Source organism: Coffea arabica, chromosome 6e (genome assembly GCF_036785885.1).
Source record: "Coffea arabica cultivar ET-39 chromosome 6e, Coffea Arabica ET-39 HiFi, whole genome shotgun sequence".
Classification (NCBI taxonomy): Eukaryota; Viridiplantae; Streptophyta; class Magnoliopsida; order Gentianales; family Rubiaceae; genus Coffea; species Coffea arabica.
In genome coordinates, this window is record NC_092321.1 from 3965997 (window position 1) to 3986722 (window position 20726).

Sequence of the window (20726 nt, forward strand, 5' to 3'; positions counted from 1 at the left end):
CAGTTGGATATGGCGAGCTTTTATTTCCCTATAACTTTAGCTTTAAGACCTAACTTTGCTTTTCACCTCACGCGGCCCAAACAGAAAATTACAGCACGGTCCTGAAGGCAGAAGCAACAGATACCAAGGAGAATCATAAAGCCATCAAGACCGAAAGAAAATTGGGAAATCCCGACTCGAGATTAGTAAGTGGCAATGGCGGAGCACTTAGCCTCGATATTTGGAACAGAAAAAGACAGGGTAAACTGCCCCTTTTACTTCAAGATCGGAGCCTGCCGCCACGGCGACCGTTGCTCCCGACTCCACACCAAGCCCAGCATTAGTCCTACTCTCTTGCTCTCCAACATGTACCAGAGGCCCGATATGATCACCCCTGGTGTTGACCCTCAAGGCCAGCCCCTCGACCCTAAAAAAATCCAACACCATTTCGAAGATTTCTACGAAGATTTATTCGAAGAGCTCAGCAAGTACGGGGAGATTCAAAACCTCAATATCTGCGATAATTTGGCGGACCACATGGTAAACCCCCCCCCCCCTTCCCCCCCAACACACACACACACACACAAACAAACAAAAAAAAACCCCAAAAAAAAATCATTGTTTCGTGCTTAATTAGAGTGTAGGACTATCAAATCTCTCTCGTGTGTGTGTGTGTATTTTTTTTTGTTTTTTTAAATGTTAGGGTTTTTGTGATATAACCCTTAACTTCAGATTCCTAGTTCTTTATGAACTGCTGGTGGATGGAATTTTTTGTATTCTGGGTTAACGAATTCGGTGATTTTGCTTTAGGTGGGCAATGTATATGTGCAGTTTAGAGAGGAAGATCATGCGGCCGCCGCGCTTCAGAACCTCAGTGGGCGATTCTACGCAGGCGAGTCTTCCTTTCTTAGTCATTTTCTTTTTATCATTATTGTTTTGACAGAATAGTTGTTGCTTTTGTGGTGGCCAAGCCGGAGGTGACTGTTTTTGAGGATTTCTTCCTTCTTTGATCATTATGAATGGAGATTTGATTTGTTTTGTTTTACAATATACTGTACATCTGCTCGGCAGTTTTACCTGGATATGTGGAGGTTTTTGAATGGAAGAAACTTACTTCTTTATCCGGAAATTTAGGATTGGTTGAGGGGAAGCTACTTAGGATCTCTCTTAGGAATACCTTTAGGTGTGTAACACCCTCCAAATGAATTTGGAGCTAAAAACTCAGCTTCAAATCACCGAGGAATGTTTTTGGCATTTCTTACTCAGAAGAGGTGTAGTGTTCAATCTCGGTTCTACTTGGTTGCTGACAGAATCAAATTTTAGCTTTGAATTCAAGTGGAACCGCAAGAATTAGTAAATGCCAAAACAGTTCCGCACATAAAGGGATATAATATCTCCTTGCTCCTAGAAAAGATATTGGAGAAGCTATGGATGGTGCTTCTCCTCCTTGCTGGGAAAGATACTGCCTACATCTAGCTTTTGAGTACCTAGTAGCTCTTGGCATCTTTTGCAAATTTTGTGCTCCATAAAGTTTTGATGTATGACTTCTAGCTTAAGTGCATAAGTTTATTGGGTTTCAATTTTTTCTCTAAATGGTTTACTCGGTTTCAAATTTATATGTTCAGAATACCATAATTAAGTTACCATGTCAGAAATGATTCAAGTGGTCGATATTGTTAGAGAATGAAAGATGCATCACAGATTAAAGTTAGTATCTTAAGCTATGTATACCACGTTTTTAGTATTTGATTCCTTGCCAGTAGTTCTGCTTTTTGGGTGGAATTATATGCATTGTACATCTTGATTTCAAACTTTATTTCTAGGATTAGCATTTTTTTGCAGAATTGCAAAAAATTATGCTTGCTATTACCACCAAAGAAGTAGTCTTCTGGAACAGTGTTTTGAGTTCTTTAACCAAAAGTGCTAGGTGGTTGTCTTCTTATTTAACAGCTAATAGGTGTTTTGAAATTTTAGGCCGTCCAATAATCGTGGACTTCTCCCCAGTGACGGATTTCCGTGAGGCTACTTGTAGGCAGTATGAGGAAAATGTTTGCAATCGAGGTGGCTACTGCAATTTTATGCATCTGAAGAAGATAAGCAGGTGAGTTTGTCATTTGGTTCATTTTAAAACGTGGCTTCTGCCTTATTACCCAGTATTCTCACCATTGATCCATTTGATCCTTTTGCTTCTTTGTGTCGAAGAGAATTGAGACGCCAGTTATTTGGGAGGAGTAAGAGGAGGCGCAGTCGAAGTAGAAGTGCTAGTCCTCAGCGTCAGTTCAACTATGGGGAGCGTTCGCGGGGTGGTCGTGGTTTTCCTAGAAGAGGTGATCATCTCTCCCATGAAAGGAGCAGGAGGCCTAGAAGTAGGAGTCCTGGACGAAGGGGTGGACGAAGCAAAAGCCCCGGGGGAAGGAGAAATCGGAGTCCTATTAGGGAGGGAAGCTTTGAGAGAAGGGCAATGATTGAACTATGGAACAAGGAAAGGGAACAGGAGGGGGGTTTCACTAAAAGTTATAACAGCAGTCCTGGGGAGAGGAGAAATAGGAGCCCAACTAGAGAAGGCAGTGCAGAGAGAAGGGCAAAGATTGAGCAATGGAACAGAGAAAAGGAGCAGGCAGAATCTGCAAAAGGTAGCAGCAGTTTTATCACCAATAATGGCAGTGGTGGTGGTGGGAAGACGGAACATTCATCCAATGATGAATATCAGCAGCATCAAGAGGAAGATGGAAATCATGGTTACTGATGTAAGTTAATAATTTCTCATGCAGCATGTCTTGAGACTTTCTGGCCTTTTATTTTCACACGTACTCGGCTTAGGGGCTTCTTGAGAGAACAGCCTTTTTGTTAAGTTGGTCTTGATGATGCACTTTCCCCATCATCTGAAAAACTTGTGAATGCTTATGTTTCTTGAAAGCAACAATATATTATACTGTTTTGCCATTATCAAGGGTAATAGTATCTTGTAAAAAAGCATTTTTGGTTATTCATAGGTGCAATCTTAATTGTGTGCATTCCTAACTGAAATTTTTGCGGCAACAATCTGGAAGTAATTGCAAAGATAACCCAGTCTTCGAAAGTGGCTTACTGCTCATTTTTCACCGTGCAGGCAGGTTCGCTGCGCTATGATTTTCTCTGAAAGCAAAATTTCTTCCTCCCTCCAATTATATATTCAAGACCAAGACATGTTTGTCCCGGTTATAAGGGAAGTCCACCTTAGAACATGAGCAGTTCATGTTTGTACCAGTTATAAAGGAAATCCACTTTAGAACATGAGCGGGTGTGCCATTACCCTTGAAGTTTCCCCATTTTTCAGTATCATTACAGAAAGATTTTTTGTTTTTTTGGTGGGGGGTTGGGGGGGGGGGGGGGGGGAGAGAAGAAGGGGGCAGGGAGCAGCAGCATGTGTTTACTGATTGTGATCTTTTAAAGATCACTTTCCTCTGTCTAATCTTTATCCTGCTTAAGCAAATTTTAGGACCAAATCTTATATAGGACATAACCTTTTGTATCTTGGGCAGGTGACTAGCTGTAGCTTTACATGGTATTACTCCACAGTTCATCCTACTTAAACTGTGTCAGAATGGCTGCACTATTTGTTTCTTAGTTCTCATTCTTTCACTCAGTGGTTGCAGTGCTTTATGCCTGTCCACACAACCTTAATAATGCTTTGATTGAATAAGAAAGTGGTACATCTCTTCCTTTTCTGGTCGCCCAATAGTAGTTTACACCAAAGTGGTATGTTTGCATTGGGTTGCTGGCTATGACATGACGTGATCTGATTTTCCTTTCAAACAACTGTTTTTGCGAAGGATATCTAAACCTTTTATGTTTTGGGACGGTTTGTCAGATTTATTGTGTTAATGACATCAGGTGCAAAAAACTATGTTTATGGCCCCTACCTGCTAGAATAGCAAGTACTGTTTTTGCATGCTAAGCGCTAGACAAATTTTGCAGGTACAGATATCCTTTCTTGCGAAGCCCCTGCCTTATCTGAATCTGGCTTACTGAGATTTTTGCTTGCAGGTCGTTTTTCCTGTCTAGGAAGCAAGTTATGCAGACTAGAAGCATTTCAAGTGAAGCAATATCAATCCACACCATGAGATTGTTGTTTTTTTTTTTTTTTTTTGAAACAAACTAAAACATGATCCTTGCTGTATCATTAAGCATTTTTTAGGAATGTTCTTGATTCAAGTCAGTGGTCTATACAAATATCCTTGGTGATGGTAGTAAGCGGGCTTGCTTTCAGCTCAAGGATGTAAATTGATGGTTATTAGGTGATTTACTCGCGGTCGTGTGATTCTTCCGTACGACTCCGTTTTAGTCAACCAAATAGCTGAAACGGTGAAGTATAAGGTGATTTGCTTGCACGAATGCGATTCTTCTGTGTAACACCTTTCCAGTCGTCCAAATAGCTGTTTGTGTAGACGTGTACTGCTATATGTATGGATATAAGATATTTGTCAACCGCTTACATTTGTTCTATTTGTTTTGTTTGAAATATCAGTAGTGTATGTTATATGCGGGTTCATCTGGTTAACTAGATTACCATTATTAGAAATTGGTGTGGCCCTTTGAACTGTGTCACTGCTGAGACGCCCTCCTTCCCTAATGCTAAGAGCATTTGGTTAATTTTGGAACTTGACATTTTACATCTTGTTTTTTAGAAACGGCTGTGCTCGCGTGCAAGCTGCTTCTGTTGTATTTTTATTTTGTTTTTGTTCATTAGCGACCATCTTTATGATTTAGATAGATGACCATGTAAGATGTAAACTACAAATATAAAAGTGTGAATCTGAGTTTGGTACAGTAGAATGCCGATTTGTCATGTACATCTTGCTATAAATTATGTTATCCGGTGTCCGGTGATCGCATTTGTCTCGACTAATTTGGAGTTGAGCGTTGTCAACTCTCTTTCTGGGTTGATTCTCCCGACATTCTTTTCTTCATCCACAAAATTCAAATTGAAGATTGTGTTGAAGAGGGTATCAAGTTTCTTGCCATAATATTAGTACCTGGGGTATTGATAGTGTGCACAATGTGAGATTCGTGAATAATCAAAAGCTTGATTGCTTTACATGAGAACGTGAAGAATGGAGGAATTTTGCTTGGGTTGTGATTCCTATTATCTATGTTTTATTTTACATTGCGGCGTGAAGGTGTACTCCCATTATTATTTCGAAAGGAGAAGAAAGGTGATAATTTGGGGATTCTTATTCTATAGTTACGCGGCAACAAATCCTTGAAGGGACAGAGAGGAATTTGAGAATAGGGGATTTACAATTCTATACATTTACAATTAGAACTGTAGGCTAAATAAATTTAGATTACTCTCTCGTGTAAATAGAGTACTACCAAAATGCGACCAACACAATCATTGTTTGAGTCTCGTATTGTGATTATATTTTTTACAATTTATTATTGTTCAGAAGAGATGGGAAAAAAAAAAAGAGACACTTCCACCTTAGCACAATTGTAGCAATTACGATTCTCTCCATTAGTTTTCTCTCTATTATATTTCCCACTTATTTATATATAAAATTTTATAACTCTACAAATTCATTTAATTGTGTCATTATTATTCTTCTGATTCCTAGATAAATATACTAAAAATGATTTTCATTTGCAAATATTTTGACATTCAATTCACAAAAACATTTAAATAGTGAAAAAGAATTAAAATTGTAACAAATTTTGTAATGATTAATTAGAGGACAAAACTTGGTCCATTTCACCCAAAATTTTATGCATAACTAATACAAGTGACGAAATATATTATGAACGGTGTTTATCTTTTAAAATAATCTTTAAACTGATTTTATTGGGGTGAAATGGAGAGAAATTCTCTCCAATGCAATGAAACGGAGCCTAGTCCCAATTGTAGAAGGCGCGATTTAGACTTCAAGGGAGATATAATCGTTCATTAATTTGTTGCTATAATCATTCTGGACTAGTTGACTGGGCCTTGATCTCCACAAATTTTTTGAATTGGGCTCAAATATACACCAAAGCATTGAGCTGACGTTTTAAAGCCCAAATTAGTCAAGCCGATAATCGGTACACTTTACCGATATCTTTATCAAACTTTTTAAATTTTTTTTAATATTTCTTTCTTCTTTTTGAAAGGGATGGCTCCGCTTGATCATTTCTTGTCTTATCAGGATGACCCGCTTGTTTATTATTTATATTGTCACCAGAAACATAGAATTGCAATTTAAAAGTTACATAACTCAACTGCAATAGCACAAACCCCGCAATTGCACGAAATAATTAGGTACCTATGAAATAAAAATAAAAGGCCCAAAACTGCAAACCCAAAGGTTAATGAAACAGCAGCAAAAGGTTTTCCTTCTTCGTAAAATTTCTTTTCTTTTTCTTTTTGTTTTCTTTCTTTTCCCTAAAGATTAGTTAGTATAAAAGACAGCTCACCCTTCCGAAATCTTATCTTTGGACAACTAATCACATTGATCAAAAGGTTTAAAAAGCAACACCTCATCACTTTTCTAAAAATTTCATCCCAGCCCTTATTCTAGTTTTTAGGGTTTTGATTCCATATAAATACGTAATGACAGAGGTTTTAGAAAGGGAGGAAGAAAAAAAACAATTGGGAGAGGTGGCTGAAAAAGAGAGAGAGAGAGAGAGAGATGCAAGAAAAGAAATTTTTATGTAGATTTTGAACCAGGGCTGATCGAGAAACTCTGTTCATGGCTTGATCGTTTCTTTTTTTTTTTTATGTTCTATAAATGCAGTAGAAGAAATTTTATGTTGAAAGTTTTGTGAGAAAACAGCTATAAGGCCACCAAATTTAGCATCAAATTTGACTAAAAATCAACCCTAGCACAACTGCAGCAATCTTGTTCTTGATTTTTCACAAGGATTTGCGCCTTTTACGGGGAATTTTCTCTCCTGTCTCGACTTAGGTAAATCTCTGTAAATAATTCTAACCTCCTCTCTTGGTTGGTTTAACGTTTTACATGTAATTTTTCAAGCCATTATATGAGTTTCATGGGTTGAACTTTTAGATCTTGTTTTCTCATAATTTTTGGTGCTTAATGAACTTGTTTGATATTTAAACAAGCCCCTGAGGCTGCAAGGATCATGTTTGTAGTAAAATTCGACCATAGAAACTCTTGAAAACATTTTTCAGCGAGATTCCGGCCACTAGGCCAGAATTTTTTCAGTTTTCGATGGGTCAACGTTGAAGAGTCGCTCCACCATGGCTTCTTTAGGAGAGATCTCGTCGACCGAGAGATTTCCTATTCTATATCGATGTTCCAGTTAAGGCCGATTTTGATGTGGTAGTCAAAGTTACAATGGAAGGAGAAAGGTGTTTTCTGCACGTGCTGGATAAAGCCCTGGAATGTGAGGATGGGAAGGAAAAATACAGAGAATAAATTGTAGCCTAGACTCGTACATCGTAGCCAAACGAGGGCGGATATATGATACCTATGATGTGCTATTGCCCGAAATTGCCAAAAAAATACGGCAAGGATAGACAATAATTCCAACAATGTAGGTCCTATATCCGATAATTTCTATTAATCTGATTTTTTTAATGTTTAATGTTAAAACAGTCCGATATTCTCTTGATCGGATTATACTGACCGATATTTTCGGGATCTGATTAATCTGATTATTATATATTTAAACTGTGCATTATTTTGATTAATATGATTTTTTTATATATTTAGTCTACAGCGAAATCTTAAGTAACCTCCTAATCCCATGATCATTTTTTTTCAATCTAAAGATTTATTCATATACATATCAAATACTTACTCAAGTAATAAAATTATCCTTTGACGCGAGAGTCAACATTTTTAAATAAATATTTTCGATTACACAACACTTCATATTCTTGAATTATTTTGTATACTATTAATTCAAGTATTATTTTTTATGCGAAAGTCGATATTTTTAGATAAAAATTTTTTGTTACTAACAACAAGAACCATTAAAATAGAAAACTCTTATTCTTCTTCTTTTTTTAAATTTTTCTCTAAAGTAAAGATAATAAATAAACATTTCACAAAAGAATAATTGTAGGAAGAGTATTATATTTATTGATCATATTTAATCACTTAACTTACAAAATCAAATAAAGAGAAAAAATTTCATCAAACAAACAAAATTTAGGCACAATTTTCTTCACTTTAAGAGATATACATTCTTTAAAACATAAATTATAATCACATAATAACATATTCCAAATTAAATAAAAATGAATTTCTATAGTCACATATATTCACTTCAAAAAATAAAAAAATTTTGAGTTACTAATAGTTTGGAACTTTTACCCTTCAGATGAAATTGACAAAATTTAAAAAAATTTTGGGCAAATTTAAAAAATTATTCTCAATGTGTAAGAAAAAAATCAAAATAAAAAAAGTAATACTCCTCTATTATAGTGATTGAAATGGCGATAATATGAAGTTTACAATCTATTGTCCGCAATTCTACAAATTTTTATGAGGTTCACTTGAAACCATTAGTACCTAAAACAAACTATAAATGTTCAATGTATGCTAGAATTAGCACGAGGCTCCACTGTACATTAATGCCTTGGTGAAAGATTGTCGATCATTATGCTAGAATTTGCAAGTACTGATATAACACACTTATAGAGAGAGAAAAAAATGTGCTAATTTTTGGACAAATTTAAAAGTGAAATTCGGCCATCACCTTGTTAATTGTGACCAACGTCTTGTTGGATTAGGCTCACTCCTTTTGATAGATACATTAGGAGATATTGGGAGTTGTGAGATCCAGATAAATTTATATAGTTTTAATTAGTTATTTCTTCTCTACCACAAAAAAAGGGGAGCAAAATACACGCATTTGGATGTCCCTCCCCACCTTTAACTCCTGATTTTATCGACCATCAAGAAACTAAACATATATTTACTGACAAATGATTATAGAAATTAATCTACATAAATTTCAAATCTATATCTATAAAAATTTGAGAAGGGATTTTTAGCAACAAGCCTCCACAAATCTTCCCACTACCAATTCCATTTTTCTAGCATTTCACATTTAATTTAATTTATAAAATATATTTCTCTTAACTTCCACATCTACTTTTCACATTTGAAATTGTTGGTTACTTTTTAAAATCATTGCATTTCAAATTGTTGGTTGTTGGTAGATGTGCATGTTATCCTATTTAAACTTCAACTGATCGCGTTTCCGATTACCTTGCGTTATTTATGATTCTACTCCTATTAAAACTTCTATAAAATCATAACAAGAGATAACAAATATAACATCCTTTCATGCTTTCTTATTAATTTAAATAAGTAAGATTATTTACACTCCATTTTTATTATGCACACTTCAATAATCATTTTGAGCATATAGTTTTCATTAATTAGACTATATGATAAAACAAATGGTGGAATTGCAAATAATAAAAATTGGAGTGCAAATAACATTTTCCTAAGTAAGAAGTGGCTTCCATGCTTTTCTAATTTAAATGAGTAAGAAGTTGCTCCACTTATATAGGAATTTGGTTTGAAGTTTATTAGTGGGAGGATAAATAAAGAGAAAACATTGCCAAACTTAGTAAAAGTAAAAAAGTAAATGATAATATTTTATTTTTAACTTAGTAATCCTAAGTAAAAGAGCAAAATCATATATATATATATATATATATAATAAAGTTGTATTCTCATTTTTATCCCTTCATGTTTTCTCTTTCCTACGTGACTTAACGAGACGGCAAGTAGTTTCCTATGTGGTTTGCTACTTTTTTGTTTAGATATATATCAATTCTTATTTCCTATAAGATTTCTTAATATTATGTGATTCTTATTTCCTACCCAAAAAAGGAACCGGAAAGTAACGCGATATCAATAAAAGAGACAAAACTATCTCTATTAGATATATCTCCAAATTCATGCCAATAATTTGTGTGTTGCATAGGAACCGAAGTAAATGAGAATTGTTATCACTACAAGAAGTATAAAAGTAACTAATTTCAAAAGAAACTATTAATAACAGAAGTCAATATTTGATGTTGGAAAAAGGATTATTAATAAATTTTATTATTAAGTGCGTTATCAAGACATAGTGCATAGCACGAAATTTATGGAAAAGAAAAAGTTAATTGAATTCAATTAACTATATGTATTTGACGCGTACGGTCAAATATAAATTTCTATTTGAGCACGGATTTGTAAATTTCTATAAACCCATTCGTTGTTAATCAAAACATGCTGATTATACTCATTGCTAGGTTATAGGATTCACAATACATCTCTGCCCAGATGGTGTGGAGTATTTAGTGTGTGGACCCACACCATAGGAGTCTATGCACTTAAAGGACTCGATATAGTTGAGGTGGTCTTTTAAAATAGGTAAAATCTGTCTTGAGAACTCACTTTTATTTCCTATAATAATTTTTAATAGTATAGGATTCTTATTTCCTACCTAAAGTTATATACTTTAAACAACTTAAATCAAGAATAAACCTACTTTTAATGTTCTTATCAATATTTCTTTATATTCTTATCAATTCTTATGTCTTATGCCTACACTACATAGAACCTCTAATATATTGATTTCAATTATCAAATTCATGGTTAGATATTTTCAGTGCAAGCGGTTGGCACATTAAAGCATCGATTTTGGATCTCCACTCCTCTTGATTATCAGGTACATCTACTTTTAATACATATTTTTTTTAAAAAAGGCATGTAGATCTTCAATTGTAAAAGTTTAGTAACATATCTCAAATTTTTTTTTATTTTCTATTTTTTTTGTTTTTATTTTCTATTTTTTTTTATGAACACATAGGATTAGTAATATATCTTGAATTAGTAATAAATTTCTCTTATATTTCACATATTAAATCTCACATAATATTTTTGCCTTTAATTTTGATAAATCATTATCAGATTGGTGGAACCGACAACCAATACCAATCTGAAGTATCGTCTTCCCAGATTTCAATTAGTATAACAGATTATTCTAATCAACAACATTTCAATACACTTCACATGAATCATTCATCAGAGGGTTCAACAACAGCCACAGAGGAAGGAATCCTCATAAAAAGATTTGCATGAGAAGATAGATTTAATATATTATTTTATTTTCTTAAATTATAATCTTTACGTATTGTTATACATAACATTGAATGCGATAAATCATTTATTTTTTATACTTAGTTATCCTATTTTGCTATCATGCAGTGATAATGGAAAATCAATAAATGCTGGTTTCACAGACAAATCAAGGAGAATATTCAAATAGAAGAAAAAATAAAAACAAGTTTCTGAAGAGTAGAATATTATTTGATACTATTTACTGCACTTTTTTTATTTATTTTCAAGTTTTTGAATGTTATGGTATTGTCGAATGTTATTTTTTTTATTTTTGAATTATTATTTACTGAATTAGATGTTCAAATTTATATTACAATGCACATATAGTAATATACTTGAGAAAGGTTATAATGAAATATACATTAAGTTTGTATTTCATATTGACATTTTTATAAAACTAGTGTGAATACCCGTACTACGCACGTGCTGATATTATTAAAAAAATAAAATAAAATGGTGAATTAAAAAAGATTAAAAAATTGTACCGACACAATTAAAATATAGTATATGTCTAACAATAGTTTGAAATATGATAGAATGCGTATATTATTTAAAATTTACCTTTTTTCAGAAGATATATCCTAAAAAAGTAATAAAAATTTATATTAGAAAATGAATGATAGATGAATAAAAATGAATGTAATTAAGTGTTGTTAAAATGAAATACTTACAAATATTATGGATTCGATTTGATAATCTTGTATGAAGGTGCGAACACTCTTCACACCAATCAACTTTTAGTACGAAAGCCACAATTGGTGATTTGATTAATTCTATTAAATTTTGTGGAATGCGTATTACAAATGAAAATGCACGATCTTTGCATGAATTGATTCGTTGGTTGAACAACCTATCACCATTGTCCTGAGAATTAAGTACGTGCGAAATTCAAAATTAGTGTATTTTTTTTTTACATAGTTTATAAATAGCATTATAAAAAATAAACATATATCAAAAAATTTCACATTTTTTGTAATTCTCTGATATAAAAAGCATCACAACTAAATATGAATCGTGCATGTCTGTCATGTAGATTGAGATGCATGTTACCACTGGAATCTCTGATTTGTATGTTAACATTGTACCTGTTTGATAAATAAAATGTTATATACAATACAGAAAAATTTGTTGAAATTAAAGGTACGTGAAATTAATTATCTAACAACAGTATCGACCATGTCATTACAATGCATACACACTGTTTTTGAAAAATGACCTTCACATAGTTGTCCATAATTTTTGCATAACTCATAGAACATGTTTTCTATATTAATGCTCTGAATGTAAGCAAGTATTCAAAAATATTTAACCTAGTAAAAATGAAAGAAGGTATAGGTTATGATTATAAATTTAAAATATTTGTGCAGTAATTAAATTAAATAGAGTAAGTTTACCGTATGCATGATTGTATATTCGGATATCCATATTCTCTTGGAATTTGCTATCAACAATGCTTGTGATGTTATAAAATTGCTTGATCTCAACCACGTAACTAACTTTTGAGCACATGTATCTTTTTCAAACCTACAAATTTTTGAAACACATGTTGATAAGAGTATGAAACAACATTAAAAGTTTGATGTAGTGTTACTGATGAAACTCACAAACTGCGCATGTATCTAGCAAAATCTAAATTGTGATTGATATACAATTTGCTAGCTCCAATTGTACAAAGTGATGGTCCTGCATAGTATGGTTATATTCGCTAAAAAACTATTCAAACTATATAGAATATAAGTAAAAGCATTTGATTTACCTCTGAAATTTTGTACGCAAATACCACATGCTAGTAAAATATTATTTTTTATAGTAGACTGATATTATAGGATTTGTAATATATTCAATAACTTGATACTCAAATCACTGATGAGGCAAAGTTTGCCTAAATAAGTTTTACAGTGTCCTAACTCCTTACAAAAGAAAAAAGCGCTAAATAGTCCTAATTGGCATCGCAAGTTAAGGCAACGTGCCAGTGACATCTGGACCTAATTTTTTTTTTGGGCCAAAATCTAGTCCTAATTGGTTCTGCTTTTTCTTGATCATGTCATATGCTTCCGAATTAAAATTGTATTAAAATAGCATGTGAATAAGCATTTGTCTTTAATTAAGGAGTAAAAAAGATTTAAAGTATAAACAACAAACTATAAACGGTTTATGAAATAGATTATGAAAAATTTTTAAATTTTAAATTTGACTGGTGATAGGGTTGGTTATAACCCACTACTTTTTATGTATTAAAATAAATATAAAAATCTAGACAAAAATCTATAACTCACTACTTGTTACGTTATTGGGATTTTTTTTAGGGTTAAATATAGTAAGCCTCTTAACTTTAAATTTAGCTGCACTTTGCCCCCTCAACTTTACATTTAGTTGTACATTTGTGATTTTTTTGAAACGTGATTGTAATTGGCAAAACTCATTTGTATGGGTGGTTATATGGTTAGTGTGGTGACAAATATTTCTTAATTATAAAAATGTAACATTGTATTAAAATAGCATACGAATGAGCATTTGTCTTTAATTAAAGAGTAAAAAGAATTTAAAGTATAAATAACAAACTATAAGTGATAATATGAAGTAGATACTGGGAATGTTTTAAATTTTAAATTTGATTGGTGATAGGGTTGGTTATAACCCACTACTTTTTATATATTAAAATAAATACAAAAATCTAGAAAAAAGAATGAGAAGTTTGCAAACCATTGAGAGGGTCTCTGCTAAAAACCCCTTCTGCAATACATATAAATATAGATTGATTAAATAGTTTATTATTTTTCGAAAATTCCCGTTCAACGAACGGGTATAAAACTAGTTAAATATAAAACAAAAAAGAAAATAATGTCGTAGATTTAAAAAATCAAGAATGATACCATTCATGAAATGTAAATTGTGAAATCACTTAATAAAAAACAAAGTACTACTGGCCTTTTAACGTGGATTTTGTTTTTGAAATATTCATTTTTGATAAAAAATAATGATAATAACAACATCAATTCTACCAAAAATTTTTAAAAAGTAACATTATAGTTTAAGAGAAAAATATAGAACATTTGACTCTAAAATACTACTTAATTTGTATATATCTGGTCCAAATTTGACCATGATTAGATTTGAATAAGAGTGCAAAACCCAAACACTAAGGATAACTTTTGGTATCATTAATTATTTTATGTATTCTTATTGTTGTCTTCATATGTAAATATGTATTTGCTATGTTAAAAAATATATATATTGATTGTAGTACTTGAGGATATTATAGATATTATCAGTTTTTCATCTCCATTTTTAAATACTAATAATTGCAACCATTGTAATCAATTTTCAATTTTATATTTTCAATATGATAGGTAAAGTTAAAGATATTGGGTCGTAGGGATATAAATAGGTTGGGTACGGGGGAAGGAGGGCGGGAAGAAAATGGTGAGGAATTGAAAAGTGGCGAGAAAGGTTGAAGAAGAAATGTTAGTTACAAGGATGGACGGAGAAGGAAAAGAAGAAGAAAGGGGATTGCAGGCATATGACAGAGATGACAAAAAAATAATAATAATAATAGAGAGAATGGTATCATGAGAGAAAATACAAAAGTCGTAGGAGGCATATGATGACTAGCTAGCGGATAAGAGAAGAGGGAAATGATGGTGATTTTTAATAGTTTTTTAAAAATATACGTTAAAGATTATGAAAAACTCTAATCTAAAATGCAGTCAACAATTTTAGCAGTACAAGATAGGAGAAAGATTTTTTTTTCTTCTAAAAATAGCATAAAATAAATTGATTATAATTATTTTTTTATATTATAAATTTTGATATATGGATATAACATAATATTTGTCGAATACTGATAAATTGATTTTTTTTTTAGAAAACTCTTCTCACCTTACCACCCACCCTAACTCTCTCCTTAAATGCGTTAACAATTCCTCTATCATGTAAATCATTATAAATTAAAAATTTTTCAACATGTTAAACATACACTTCTTTAAAATTTTTAGTCTATATATATATTATTTTGTACCACAATATATAAATATATATAATATTATTTTAATTTGAAATATAATCTCGTGCATAGCACGAGTCAAAATACTAGTTAGGAAAAGCAATGAAGCTTCCGGGATTTGAATCCTTAGGGAAAGCTTCACTTATTTGAATTTGTCAAAAGAATGAAATGATAGCTAATGGCAGTTGCCCCATAACCTACCATCTTTTTATTTTATTTTATTTTTATCCAAACTAGATTTAAAACTTTCGGAAAAATTCACCAAACTTTTACTGAATCAAGCCGCCGTGCCTAAATTAAGCACTACTAGGACAAGCACAATAACCTTGCCCAGTGACTGGGGGCATCCGAGAATGAAGATTTGGCCATCTCCGAACATACACCACTAAGACGAGCACAAATACGCCCCTCAAAGGCACAGACAAGACAACTTACCAACGAGCAAAATTTCCTTACTCAAAGACAGAAACAAACACAACTATCAAACACCACTTGAGACGAGCACAATTACTGTGCCGAGTGACTTTAAGACATCCTTCTTTGATATAAAAAAACATGGACAAATGGCTCTCTACGTTGCAAATGCAGATATAATAACCCAAGGACTTCTTTTAGGCAATTCCAGCCATCCAACATGCAGTCAGTACTTGCAGTATTTGCCAATGGAAGCATTCTCTAAATTCTGGGAGACACAGAGAGACCCACGCAACTAGAGCTAGTGGAAAGCATATAACTATTGAACAGTGATGCATAAAACTTTGCCCAAAATAACAAGGCATTTGGAACTTCAATTAAGCAAACCAAAAACGATCGCGAGGGGTAAAAAATGTAAGTTCCATAATCCATTTTGATCTGCCACTGGTACCACCAAACAACGCCCCCCCCCCCCCAACGCCGTGCGCGGGGAAACAAAAAAAAAAAAAAAAACCCAACCCAAAACAAAGGCCGCAGAGAATAACATGTAATAAAGCAGAACCTAGCTAACAGCTCTCAACTTTACATCAGCTGAATCAGCCTACAAATAGTTTAAAAGTCTCTTCCATTCCATCAGGTCTTTTAGGCCATCATTTTGAGAATCCTACTTCACTTTCCAGCACTATGTTTTGCCTTTGTGTGGGATTCCAGAGCATTTTCAGAGCCAAATGCCCTGTTAGGCATTACAAGTGTGAAATTTCTTAATACCAGAAACAGCAGCGCCTACCCAAATGCAAGTCACAAAGCAAAAAGGTTTACCTGCTGCATGTCTTGCAAGAATGCGACCCACCTCCAGATTTTGGAGTTTGCTGATTTTTGTTCTTCCCAGCCTGTTTTGCAGGATGAGGTGTAGCCACATGCCCACTACCCTTCTTGCCATCTACACCGGTAATGGAACAGTACTTGAGAAAGGGTATCCAGAACATAAAAAGAGACCACTCTGTAATACATGCACAAGTGCAATAACAAACTAAAACCGTAACTGCACTAAGAGCAAGAAAATAACCTGTTTTTTGAGGAGTTGTCAATTTAGCTTTCTTATCAGGACCAGGTGTTTTGACGGCTGATTCAATAGCTCTCTTCTTGCTGATTTCAACCTTCAAAAGCAAAGATAAAACCCAACAAAATATTTAATTGGTATACCCATGCTCCTTAACCCAAAATATTCAAATATTACATATCAAGGACTACTACCTTCTTTGGTGTCTCTTCATCGCTTTCATCTGACTCATCATCTCCATCAGTGTCACTCTCATCCTCATCCTGAATAGGGAACAAAAATTACATAAATTGGATGGACCAATTGCCATACATATTCTAAGCAAGAGAAACAAAGACCAACAAATTCTAAGAGGCCAAATCATAAAAATAAATAAATAAAATCAAGGCAGTGCAAAAAATCAGAGCAACTACCAACGGATTCTAGAGATTGAATCACGTAGAACAATAAGCTAGTAACTGTCAACCCAAAAATGCTACAGCTCCTATAGCCAAAATGGAAACTTACATTAATTGAAAAACTAATACTGCATATTTCCTATACAATAACATGGGTGATTTCATGAGGAGGCAAACCACATAAGATGTTGCCAAAAAGACAAGTAATGAGCCTTTCCCTTTATGCATCAATGTAAAGAATCTAAAATGGCTCCAGTTAGGAGCAACTAAGCCAAGCCAAGCAATCATTTTCATACTTTCCTTCCCATGACAAGTGACCTAGATATATATCGTGTGCCAAATGGGATCATGGAATAATCAATTAAAGAATTTAAAAAAACAAAGACATACCAACTGTTCACCAATCTCAATCATAAAATATCTCATGTCCCAAAAAAGGTCAACTGATCTACAATGTAAAGCCCTATCAAATAGAGACAAAAACTACCACAGATGACATCAGAATAAACAGATAACCTTCAGATTTAATACCTCATCCAAAGAGGCATCATCATCTTCATCACTAGAATCATCATCTTCATCACTGGAATCATCATTTTCATCACGTTTAAGGAGATCCTGATTTGGTTCCACAATCTTCACCTTCTGCTTAGAATCCTTCTCAGCTTTAGCCTTTTTATTGTCAGCAGGTTTGTCTTCCTTAACCTTGATCTCGGGTTTACCTGAAAATTGAGATGACAGACTGGAATATATCTGATTTTATAAAATTCAGTATCTCATGATCATAAAACAGAAACACCACTTTCTACACACCATTGTTTGCAATTGTAAGTGGAATCTCCTCTTCAGAATCAGAATCTGAACATAAGATACAGATGTACAGGTATTGAGCACCCAAAAAATGGACAAAAATAAAATCTTTATACAAACAGGGAAAGACTATACTAACCAAAATCACCCCCATCATCCTCCGTGGCGAAAATAATCGAGTCAAGGAAAAAGAACATGGAATTTATAATCCAACAGAGTCAAATGGAAAAAATTGTGATAATATCATCTTGTAGGAAAACTAAGATAGCCCAAATAGCAGGTGCAAAGGATATTCGTCAAAAGGGTTGTTAGCCCTATAGCCATAGAAGTAGACACTTCCGCTTTTCCAGTTATGTGATAACTCAAAATTTCTGTCAAATACCAAGTCAAATTGTTGCTGAGGGAGTTTCTCAGAGAAAAGTGTTCCAAGAACAAGCCTCTGTCCATCCACATTCACAAACAGACAGATGGTTTCATTCCCTTTCTCCTTTTTAACCTCACCAATAGAAGCCTGCATAAATATATCCATCCATTGAGGTTCAATTATCAAAAACAAAAGATTAATCTCAAGAAGTTAATAGTGATCTATACCTGTGAAAGATGCAGAACCATACCCTCACCAGGCTCAACCTTGAAAGGCTCTCCACCTTTAACCTCAGCAGCTGGATAAAAAGCACGTCAAGTTAGATTGGCCATGTTATGTTGCCGTAAAAAACAATAATTACTTATGCATAGTAAAACTAAACAAAACTACAAAAGAAAATCAATCTGTCTGCAAGACAGGACCAAACCATAAATTGTCATTCACAGGGCATTAAATCAAAGCCCATATAACGCTCTAAAAAAATCAAATCGTGCTCCATTTTTTCCATAAAACACATCCAAGTGTAAATTCTAGAATACACAACCACGTATAAAGGTCTTAACTGCAGCATTATCTTTCCAACAGAAAAGCTTGTGTGTCACACTCAAATTAAACCACCAGCAAGTCAAACTCGACTGTGCATTGATACCAACAACGCCTTGTACGAGTTCAACACAATTCAGAAACGGAGGGAAGCATAAAAGACCGTCAGTAACATAAATAAAACAGTATTTCTGTTATAGCGTAGAGCTAATTGTGGACATTTGAATTGTCTCTCCCCTCTCGAAAGTTTACGCCCATAATAACAAACTTTACATATATAATACAAGACTAAACTATAATTTCGCATTATTCAGTATAAATTAGTACAACCACCTTTCATAAGCAATTAAAAGATAAAGATGTTCCATTTTATATGTAAGAAACGAATGTCTATTTTCAGACAATTCAGCCAAAGAAAAACATATAAAGATGTGTCGGTTCATCTTTACATAACGTACAAGCGCGTATATACATGTATGCCTATACGATCAAAACCAGAGCATCAAAACCGCCACCTAACACCGCAAATACAACTGAGAAACTACTTCATCGGCCGTAGATAAGTGAGCAGTCAGCGGCAGTTAAACGAAAACAAAATTACACCAGAAAAGAGGGAAAAACAGAAACCAAAAATAGATAAGAAATATGAGTTGAAATGGAAGGAGGAAGGGAAAAAGAGAGTTACCCCAAAACTCCATTGCGGATTTGCTAAGCGAGAGACGGATAAAACGAGACGAAGAGAGAAGGCTTTAGGGTTTAAGGGAGAAGTGGAAGCTAGGGTTTTTGTAAAAGTAAGGCAAAAAGGAATTTCCTAGGGTTGATTCATTGGTGGTGGGGATTATATATAGAGGCGGAGGAACGGGATTAGACGTGATATGATGCTGCGCGGACTACGGTAATTCAAAATGTCTATGGTGCTTTACTGCTTTTCCATCAAGAGGAATTAGTCAGTGCCCGGATTTCAGTTTTTGTTTTTTCCTTCTTTTTGCCTTTTTAGCAAGCTGCTGCTATTTATTTTGTTAATCCTGTTAATTCCAGTTGTATCCTTTTATTCGTTCTATTCATCAATACTAAAAATAGACCAGCAATTTGCGCTTGGATTGCTATTTTTTAAAATTTTTATAAAAAAAATATATTATAATAATTTGATTTATATAATATATATATATATATATGAAAAATATAATTATAAAAAGCGTAAAAATTATTCACCCCTAACACAGTCATGGACCTAGTAAATCAAGATGAGGACTGTCTTCTATTGCGTTTTGTGAATCCACGTCGCGCCAAAATGGGTTGGTCCAATAGGACAAGCCCATTAAAATGGGCTTTTCGAATGACGATTCCGTTTTGCATGTTCTCGGGGACATTAAATGGTGACAAATGAGATTTGGAGACTCTTTCAAATTAAAATTAAAAAAAGGTTGCTGTTCAGATGATAACATGATAGACGTGGTGGAACAGAAAATTGGGATGGAAGATTAATAGCAATTCAAACTTTTTTTTTTTGGGTTACCCCTTGTGAAGCATAGAGTCTTCTCTAAAGGTTAAAAACTTATTTTATTTTATTATTAACAATTGGACAAAGTACAAATACTTTGTGTTGGCTCATAAGCATTTAAATTTTCTCCAAAGATCCTAAATGAATGAATGAATTTATTTTCTCTTTTTTGGTCTAAAGGAGGGGCCTGTTTGGAACCTGAGTTTTTAGGGAGTTTGTCTAAAACTTTACTGTAACGCACTGTAGAAGTTTTTAAAAAAATTTTGTAAAGATTTTTGTAAGGTGAAAAACTTTTTTGTAGAAGTTTTGTTAAGATAAAAAAATTTATAAAAGTTTTTGTAAGGTGAATTTTTTTTCCTTTTCTTTTTTTTTTCTTTCTCTTTCTTTTTCTTTTTTTCCTTTTTCTTTTCTTTCCTCTCTTTCTTCTTCTTCTTCTTCCTTCCCCCTCCCGCCACCCCTCTCCTCCTTTTCCTCTTCTCCTCTCCTCTGCATTTCCCCCCCCCCGCCTCCTTCTCCCGCCAGCCCCATTCCCCCGCCAGCCCCTCT

General features: G+C 33.6%; 2 protein-coding genes across 4 annotated transcripts; one reads left to right on the top strand and one right to left on the bottom strand.

The window, feature by feature from the left end:
* Positions 1-95: 95 nt before the first annotated feature.
* LOC140003850 (splicing factor U2af small subunit B-like) lies at positions 96-4446 on the top strand. 2 transcript variants are annotated; one of them, XM_072054562.1, is made up of 5 exons: positions 96-519; positions 790-871; positions 1954-2080; positions 2182-2726; positions 4006-4446. In XM_072054562.1, the coding sequence occupies exons 1-4, from the start codon at positions 196-198 to the stop codon at positions 2723-2725; spliced, it is 1077 nt and encodes a 358-aa protein (XP_071910663.1). In that variant the 5' UTR covers positions 96-195; the 3' UTR covers position 2726; positions 4006-4446. The 2 variants fall into 2 exon arrangements, with proteins under 2 accessions (XP_071910663.1, XP_071910664.1); XM_072054563.1 differs by lacking the exon at positions 4006-4446 and adding an exon at positions 3089-3697 and having other exon boundaries at positions 103-519.
* Positions 4447-15837: 11391 nt separating this feature from the next.
* Positions 15838-19595, bottom strand: LOC113697005 (histone deacetylase HDT1-like). 2 transcript variants are annotated; one of them, XM_027216410.2, is made up of 10 exons: positions 19365-19595; positions 18364-18434; positions 18066-18283; positions 17912-17934; positions 17776-17820; positions 17494-17684; positions 16759-16827; positions 16571-16661; positions 16324-16444; positions 15838-16237 (listed from the first exon to the last, which is right to left on the bottom strand). In XM_027216410.2, the coding sequence occupies exons 1-10, from the start codon at positions 19375-19377 to the stop codon at positions 16174-16176; spliced, it is 906 nt and encodes a 301-aa protein (XP_027072211.2). In that variant the 5' UTR covers positions 19378-19595; the 3' UTR covers positions 15838-16173. The 2 variants fall into 2 exon arrangements, with proteins under 2 accessions (XP_027072211.2, XP_027072210.2); XM_027216409.2 differs by having other exon boundaries at positions 16126-16237; positions 17479-17684.
* Positions 19596-20726: the final 1131 nt, after the last annotated feature.

Excerpts from the sequence above, each read along its gene's own strand:
- LOC113697005 (XM_027216409.2), bottom strand. Across the intron at positions 17,821-17,911 it reads GGATGATGGGGGTGATTTTG|ATTCTGATTCTGAAGAGGAG; the intron begins GTTAGTATAGTC and ends TCTTATGTTCAG. Across the intron at positions 16,238-16,323 it reads TCTTGCAAGACATGCAGCAG|GGCATTTGGCTCTGAAAATG; the intron begins GTAAACCTTTTT and ends AATGCCTAACAG.
- LOC140003850 (XM_072054562.1), top strand. The coding sequence starts at position 196 with ATGGCGGAGCACTTAGCCTCGATATTTGGAACAGAAAAAGACAGGGTA. Across the intron at positions 520-789 it reads ATAATTTGGCGGACCACATG|GTGGGCAATGTATATGTGCA; the intron begins GTAAACCCCCCC and ends ATTTTGCTTTAG. Across the intron at positions 2,081-2,181 it reads CATCTGAAGAAGATAAGCAG|AGAATTGAGACGCCAGTTAT; the intron begins GTGAGTTTGTCA and ends TTTGTGTCGAAG.